The sequence below is a fragment of the Salvelinus sp. IW2-2015 genome, unplaced genomic scaffold, assembly GCF_002910315.2.
Source record: "Salvelinus sp. IW2-2015 unplaced genomic scaffold, ASM291031v2 Un_scaffold2695, whole genome shotgun sequence".
NCBI classification, from domain to species: domain Eukaryota; kingdom Metazoa; phylum Chordata; class Actinopteri; order Salmoniformes; family Salmonidae; genus Salvelinus; species Salvelinus sp. IW2-2015.
The window spans coordinates 111,833-120,293 of record NW_019944001.1 but is presented as its reverse complement, the minus strand read 5'-3'; the positions used below and the strand labels follow the sequence as shown (position 1 = coordinate 120,293).

The 8,461-nt window shown below is 39.9% G+C and overlaps 2 protein-coding genes across 4 annotated transcripts in view; both read right to left on the bottom strand.

Moving 5' to 3' along the window:
- Window positions 1-6: 6 nt before the first annotated feature.
- Window positions 7-8,461, bottom strand: part of LOC112074580 (centrosomal protein of 135 kDa-like) — a gene marked incomplete at its 5' end in the record, with an annotated part of 68,155 nt that continues 59,700 nt past the window's right edge. Inside the window, one exon of the mRNA XM_070440587.1 lies at window positions 7-271. Within this exon, the coding sequence (XP_070296688.1) occupies window positions 173-271 (99 nt within the window). The remainder of the gene's footprint in view (window positions 272-8,461) is intronic.
- LOC112074579 (receptor-type tyrosine-protein phosphatase H-like) overlaps window positions 1,489-8,461 on the bottom strand; it is a 45,590-nt gene continuing 38,617 nt past the window's right edge. Inside the window, exons 7-10 of one of the 3 annotated variants that reach the window (XR_002894770.2) lie at window positions 6,321-6,589; window positions 2,846-3,115; window positions 1,693-1,774; window positions 1,513-1,612 (exon numbers count right to left, since the gene is read on the bottom strand). Coding sequence is in view for 1 of the 3 variants with exons in the window: in XM_070440586.1 (XP_070296687.1) it covers window positions 1,521-1,612; window positions 1,693-1,774; window positions 6,321-6,589 (443 nt within the window). In the remaining 2 variants the exon portion in view is untranslated. Of the gene's footprint in view, window positions 1,613-1,692; window positions 1,775-2,845; window positions 3,116-6,320; window positions 6,590-8,461 lie in introns of all 3 variants that reach the window. The other 2 variants (XM_070440586.1, XR_011477035.1) reach the window with 2 other exon arrangements.

The following is an 8,461-nucleotide window of genomic DNA, read 5'->3' as shown; positions in this document are numbered from 1 at the left end:
CTCAGTTGTTACCATTCTACATAGAGAATCAGACAGTTAACCTAGTCCATAGCCTCAGTTGTTACCATTCGACAGAGAGGAACAGAGAGAGCTGGTTGAGGACAAGATTATCAGACTGTAAAAAGTAATTTAATACAACAGAAAAGTTTAAAAGTCCTCCAGAACCAGTTCCTTACGTAGGTTTAAATGGTGTGCTGTCAACCCAGTGCCAGATTCCATCTTTTTTATATGTACCAATCCAGACATTCTTCTTAAATCCATTGATAAATATCTGTAATATAATTATGGAAAAAAAACAATGGCCATTATTTAATCTCCACAGCAGAGAAACACTTTTACATTTTATAAATATCATTAGTAGTATAATGTACTCAGCCTGGTCACTAGAAATACAAGGTGTTTAAGGATGTTTGAAAAGGTACTAAGTACTTCCATATATTCCTTCCTCATTGCTCACAAAAACAGTACAAAACTGTTGCAGAACACTGGTTTAAACTCATGATGCCCAGAGGGGAAGCGTGCTCAGACCACACAGACCAAGCACTCTGCTCTGACGACTGCACAACAGCAGTTCACAACGCAAGCTGGGAGAGTACTTGATGGAAACAGAGCGTTGTGTTGAATAATTTTTGTTTTAAATCTTCCCCAAACCCTAGCTCTAACCATAACCCTTTGAATTATTTCGGTTTTAACCCGGTAACCACACAGATATATACCGGTAACCAAACAGATATATACATGTAACCACACAGACTTAACCCGGTAACCACACAGACTTAACCCGGTAACCACACAGATATATACCTGTAACCACACAGATATATACCTGTAACCACACAGACTTAACCCTGTAACCACACAGACTTAACCCTGTAACCACACAGACTTAACCCTGTAACCACACAGGAATGAATGCGTAAAAATAGATTTATCCAGAATTAGGTCAAATTTCGAAGTGAAACTATGAGATCAAGTTGCAGCCTCAGCTACTATACTGTAGTATAATTAGAGATATCATCTCAAGCACACCTGCTTTTCTGACAGGAAGTATATTTTATATTTTAGAAAATTGACAGTGACATGAACATTGGTGATACAATTGGTTAACAATGTTGAATATTAGTCAGAGAAGTGATAATAAGAATAATAATAATGAACAGTAGTTTATATTATTACTAATGTATTATCTATTACTGTTTTTCTCTGCTGTTTATAATAACTCTCTCCATTGTTTTGCACTCCCTCTGACCGGCCCAAGCTGAGTTCATCGTCGGAGGAGAAAGAAATAACAGCTAGTGCAACTTCCACCATCCATACAGACAGGGTTTCTCTGAGATAAACACAACAGAACAGCAGGCATTTAAAAGTCTACAAATAGATTAAATTGCTTCTAAGTATGAATAAAAATATACTTTTAAATAGGGAAAATTAAGACTGCACTCACCATAGAACCTAAGCCTGGTCTGTAACTGGTCTCTCTCAGTGGTCCTGGTATTTAGAATATTTGCAACTGGTCTCTCTCAGTGGTCCTGGTATTTAGAACTATTCTGTAGCTGGTCTTTCTCAGTGGTCCTGGTATTTAGACTATTCTGTAGCTTGTCTCTCTGTGCACCTGTAAAAGGGAAAAGTCAATCAAAATGTGTAACAGTCAAAACATTGACTACAATTATTTACATTTATTTTTTCACTTACAGGAATTCAACAGGCCAGAATCACAGCCAGTAGAACACACCTGCAGCAACTCTGGAGGGTCTCTTCCACCACTGAAAATGTACTGAATAAAAGTTATTAAAGTCAGATAATTGGTAATGTGTTAATGTGTTTTCTGTATCATCAGTGTTTTATTTGATCTGATCTGCGGAACAGCATCTCCAGTTTTGGACTGATGGATTCCAGAAACCTATTTGTCTGGATCCGTACCTTCTTTGGCGTGAAAAAATAGCTGTTTTAGGTTGCAATGTAAAAATTCAAATTTAAAGCGCTCAAAGTTAATTTGAGTTTCTCAATATTAACAGAGGACACTGTAGGTAGGGGTAGAAGCATGTAGTCTCAATATTAACAGAGGACACTGTAGGTAGGGGTAAGGTAGAGGCAGGTAGTCTCAATATTAACAGAGGACACTGTAGGTAGGGGTAGACAGGTAGCCTCAATATTAACAGAGGGTACTGTAGGTAGGAGTAGAGGCAGGTATCTCAATATTAACAGAGGACACTGTAGGTAGGGGTAGAAGCATGTAGTCTCAATATTAACAGAGGACACTGAGGTAGGGGTAAGGTAGAGGCAGGTAGTCTCAATATTAACAGAGGACATGTAGGTAGGGGTAGAGGCAGGTAGCCTCAATATTAACAGAGGGTACTGTAGGTAGGAGTTAGAGGCAGGTAGTCTCAATATTAACAGAGGACACTGTAGGTAGGGGTAAAGGTAGAGATAGGCAGGCTCGAGGTTACAGTGTTGGGTCAGTAACTGAAATGTTGCTGGCTCGAATACCGGAGCGGACAAGGTGAACAATATGTTGTGCCCTTGAACAAGGCACTTCATCCTAATTCCTCCAGGGGCGCTGTACGTTGGAGACATTGTGATCATTGTAAAGAAGTCACACCCATCCCACTGGCGTTAGAAGTTCAGAGTGAGAAAGTTTAGACTATTTAGAAATAATTAAATCATGAAATGATGAGGATTTCTATCCTCTTTAACTGGAGGAAAAGTAGAATAGTAGTCAAAGATAATGTACCTTTACATCCCATGCTGACACATCTATTATGATTACTTCAGTCATTTTGATAACTAGTTAAAATGTAATAAACTTTAACACCAAACATAATACTTAAGTAGGGTAATTCCTTACCTGTGGTGAGGGTTGTTGACACCAGTTGACTTTGCTTTCCATTCTCCAGCACAGTGCAGACAGTGACAGAGTACTGAGTACCACCTTGCAGGTCAGAGAGAGTGATGCTGGGTGAAGATGTGGTAGTGATGTGTGGTTTTGTCCCTGGACAGTGGTAGGAGATCTGGTAATGATGTTGGGTTTGGTTCAATCCTGGTGGCTGGCTCCAGCTAACAGCAGCTGATGTGGTCTCCACTGAGTCAACAGTCAGCTGGTCTGGAGCAGGAAGTACTAAAGGAAAATAGAATATTGTCAGGGCTACAGTTTTACTCCAGAAATAAAATGCAGGAAGAAAAGTAGAAAAGCAGTCGTAAAGTAGAAAAGGCTGCCTGCAATTCCTTTAGATATGGGAAGAAATGAGCTAAAAACGTAAGTCACACAACAGAAGTTGGATTTGTAAAGTAACACAAATGAAGGGTTTCTGCTATATTCATTTAGTAATGGTGTCCCGCTGCCTGGAAAAGTGAATTTTTAGAAGTAGAAGCTCGCATTGTTTGGGTACAGACCTGTACCCAGACCTTACCTTTGGGTAAGACAGAACTCTGCAGGTTATCTTTGCAGTAGATTGCAACACCGCCACCTTTGGCAGTTCTATCTTGGCAGACAATTTTATAGTTAGGGATGAAAATGTCAGGGTTTTTAGTGGTTTTCCTAAGTCAGGATTCAGACACGGCTAGGACATCAGGGTTGGCAGAGTGTGCTAAAGCAGTGAGTAAAACTAACTTAGTGAGGAGGCTTCTGATGTTGACATGCATGAAACCAAGGCTTTTACGGTTGCAGAAGTTAACAACTGAGAGCACCTGGGGAGTGGGAGTGGGGCTAGGCACTGCAGGACTTGGATTAACCTCTACATCACCAGAGGAACAGAGGAGAAGTAGGATAAGGGTACGGCTAAATGCTATAAGAACTGGCCGTCTAGCACGTTGGTAAACAAAGAGTAAAAGGAGCAGGTTTCTGGGCACGATAGCATAGATTCAAGGCATAATGTACAGACAAAGGTAAGGTAGGATGTGATTACATTGGCGGTAAACCTAGGCATTGAGTAATGAAGAGAGTGATATTGTCACGATCGTCTTGCGGAGAGAGAGTGGACCAAGGCGCAGTGTGTGCAAAATACATTCTCTTTTATTATAGAGAAAGGAAAAAACACGTAACGAACACTATAACAAACAGAAACAAAACAACAAACGAATCGTGAAGCTAATGACGTAAGTGCACATACAGGTTACAAATGTACAACATAGACAATTACCCACATTGACCTAGTGCCTATGGCTGCCTTAAATATGGCTCCCAATCAGAGACAATTAATGACATCTGTCTCTGATTGAGAACCATTCAGGCAACCATAGACACAGCTAGACTTCTATACTAAACACAAACCCATCTACTCTACTTAACCCCCTAAACTATACAAACACCCTAGACACTACAAGAACACATACATCCCCATGTCACCACCCTGACCTAACTAAAATATAAAGATAACAAAGACTAAGGCCAGGGTGTGACAGATATAGTCTCTAGAGACGTTTAAAACTTCTTGTCACTAAGGGGGTGCTGTTTCAACCTTGTAAAATGTCGTCCCAAAATTAAACTGCCTCGTACTCAATTCTTGCTTGTACAATATGCATATTATTATTACTATTGGATAGAAAACACTCTCTAGTTTCTAAAACCGTTTGAATTATATCTGTGAGTTAACAGAACTCGAGTTGGAGCAATTTTCCTGTGAGGAAGTTAGAAGTCTGAAATCATGCAGGCTGTTCTGAGGTCGGTTTATAATTTGCCTGTCTTCTATTGGTTGGATGCACTGCATACGCCTCCCCTGGATGTCAGCAAATAGTGAGAATTGGAATGGAGTTGCTAGGCAGATCTGAGGCCTTATAAATAGGCTCGGAACGTGATGTCCTCTCTTTCCTTCGTTCGCCATGACGCAAGGCAGACCTCAGGATGGCGTTCTAGAAAGCTCCGTTATAGCCCTTAGATATATCCGGCTCTGATTTTATTCGATATAGGTGTTAGAAACATCATAACGTAGTTATTTTAAACCGAGTTATTTCAGTTTATGTGAGTATATTGCGATTTTTGAAATTTTCTTTGTGCTGCGCAATAGTGAGTTGGGCACGTCTTCGCCACATGGCTAATGTTTACAGCTAATTCCAAAGTTGAAGGCGACAATCTACAACCGAGCAACGATTTTTGGACAAAGGACAACTTGCCCAAGATTCTGATGGAAGCTCATCAAAAAGTAAGAACTATTTATGATGTTAATTCGTTGTTCTGTGGAAAAATTTAAAATGATTATTCCTCCATTATTTCGGTGGGATCTCGCTATAACGACCCCTGTATGTCGTAGTACGTTAATTTAAAATCTAACACAGCGGTTGCATTAAGAATAATGTATCTTTCATTTGCTGTCCAACCTGTATTTTTTGTCAAGTTTATGATTATTTATTGATTAGATTTAGGTGCCGCTCCAAGATGGCGCCGGCCAGATTGCCTGAAATGTTGATACTAATCACATTGTATAACCACGATTTGTGCTGCTAAATATACACATTTTCGAACAAAACCTATATGCATTGTGTAATATGATGTTACAGGACTGTCATCTGAAGTATATCAAGGTTGTCAAAAATTATATATTTTGCTGGATTGTTACGATCGCTAACCTTTGCTGCTGGTAAATTGCTTGTTTCTGGCTATTGTGGTAAGCTAATATAATGCTATATGTTGGTTTTCGCTGTAAACACTTAAAAAATCTGAAATATTGGCTGGATTCACAAGATGTTGGGCTTTCATTTGCTGTACGCTGTGTATTTTTCAGAAATGTTTTATGATGAGTATTTAGGTATTTGACGGTGGTCTCTGTAATTATTCTGGCTGCTTCAGCGCTATTTCAGATTGCAGCTGCAATGTAGAACTGTGATTTATACCTAAAATATGCAAATTTTTCTAACAAAACATATGCTATACAATAAATATGTTATCAGACTGTCATCTGATGAAGTTGTTTCTTGGTTAGTGACGATTTATATCTTTATTTGGTCGAATTAGTGATGGCTACCTATGCAGGAAAAAATGGTGGGAAAAAAAGTTGTGTCTTTTGCTATGGTGGTTAGCTAATAGAAATACATATTGTGTCTTCCCTGTAAAACATTTAAAAAATCGGAAATGATGGCTGGATTCACAAGATCCGTATCTTTCATTTGGTGTCTTGGACTTGTGATTTCATGAACATTTTATTATATGATATCCCTGTAGCTTTAGGCTAGGCTATGCTAGTCAGCTTTTTTGATGGGGGATCCCGGATCCGGGTTTGTGACTCGTTAGAGGTGATGTAATCGCATATGTAGGAGGTTATTTTGATATCTAGTTAAAATCTTATAAACTTTGACACCAAACATAATACTTTAGTAGGGTAATTCCTTACTTGTGGTGAGGGTTGTTGACCCAGTTGACTTTGCTTTCCATTTTCCAGCACAGTGCAGACAGTGACAGAGTACTGAGTACCACATTGCAGGTCAGAGAGAGTGATGCTGGGTGAAGATGTGGTAGTGATGTGTGGTTTTGTCCCTGGACAGTGGTAGGAGATCTGGTAATGATGTTGGGTTTGGTCCAATCCTGGTGGCTGGCTCCAGCTAACAGCAGCTGATGTGGTGTCCACTGAGTCAACAGTCAGCTGGTCTGGAGCAGGAAGTACTAAGGGGAAAATACATTACTGTCAAGGCTATAGTTTAACTCTAGAATATACTACAGAAGGGAAAGTAGAATAGTACAAAGTAGAAAAGGCTGCTTGTAATTCCTTTAGATCTGGGAAATAAGTTAAGAACAGACGTCACACAACAGCAGTTGGATTTGTAAAGTAACACAATTAAGGGTTTCTGCTATATTCATTTAGTAGGATTTGTAAAGTTACACAAATGAAGGGTTTCTGCATATTCATTTAGTAGGATTTGTAAAGTAACACAAATGAAGGGTTTCTGCTATATTCATTTAGTGGGATTGGTAAAGTAACACAAATGAAGGGTTTTTGCTATATTCATTTAGTAATGGTGCTGTCCTGCTGACAGATTGTTGCCGCCACACCAAAGATAATAAATATAAATGACATCTGTCATTTGTTGTAATTATAAATCCTCCCCTGTATGACAGAGTGCCATTTCGTCAACATGAGAGAGGAGGATGGCCTTGGTGTTTCTCTACACAGGTAAGTTGAGTCAACATGAAGAGAGGAGGATGGCCTTGGTGTTTCTCTACAGGTAAGGTGAGTCAACATGAAAGAGAGGAGGATGGCCTTGGTGTTTCTCTACAGGTAAGGTGAGTCAACATGAAAGAGAGGAGGATGGTATTGGCGATTCTCTACAAGTAGGGTGAGTCAACATGAAAGAGAGGAGGATGGTATTGGTGTTTCTCTACAAGTAGGGTGAGTCAACATGTTTTTCTACTTGCACAAACGCGCACGCAAACACACAGAAATCAGAACCATGGACAGCCACATCATATTCAGCTGATGTTGATTGGACTAAATTGTTTTTTGGTACCTTTTTTTGTGACTATTAGACTAAACAGAGGTGATTAGATGTTGAAATGGTGCTGGAATATTGGAGGCCACTCCCGTTTTATTTTTGACTTGTGGTAACTCGTGGGTATAAATCAATAGTTGTTTAGTAGTCGAAAATGTCGGAAACATGACTGGCTTGATGCTGTAGTTCATGTAACTGTTTGATACATGCAATGTGCTTTGTGGACTTCACCAGACAGAGGTTGCTCTCCGGTTTTGTGATGAAACAAAGGTGTGGTTGAATTTATTCTGCCACTGTGTCTTCTTATTGTCTCGGCCTTTAGATCACGGTATCAAGGCATATGTGTCACGACTTCCACCGAAGGTGGCTCCCCTGCCTGTTCGGGCGGTGCTCGGCGGTCGTCGTCACCGTCCTACTAGCCGCCACCGATCCCTTTTTCGTTTGTCTGTTTGTTTTGTCTTATTAGTTGCACCTGTGGTTTTTGTTTCGTAATGAGCTTCCCTATAATTAGGAGTTTGACCCGCCCTTGTTTTGTGTGGGATTGTCTTTTGGTTACGTGTGTGTTTCGGGTTTATTCAAGTGTTTCTCTGCGCCCTGGATGTTCGGGCTTATCATTTTTTTGGTAAATAGTAAAAAGGAATATTTTTCCCAAGCGGCTCTCTCTCTGCGTTTGATTCTTTCACCCACCTAGTCCCGCGTGACAATATGAACTAACAGGTTATAGAGCAAACAACGCAATTATCACAACACATAGCCATTACATTTATTTATCTTTTTTTAATCTGGCTTCCCCAGTGATTTTACCCACGCACCGCTACTGGTTCCAAGGGGTCATTGCTGTAGCCTACAGAAAATGTCATCTTGGTTGTCAGAAGACAAAGGATTCACACGTGGGTATAAACTATGACTAAAGGTCAATAAGTCACACAAGCGAGAATAAATGAGTCAACAGTTGAGTCATCTACTTCATGAAATTACAGCCTGATGCGCTCCCATCTGTGAATTCAACGTCGATTGTGCTGCTTTCGGGTTTCCCATTTACAGCGTG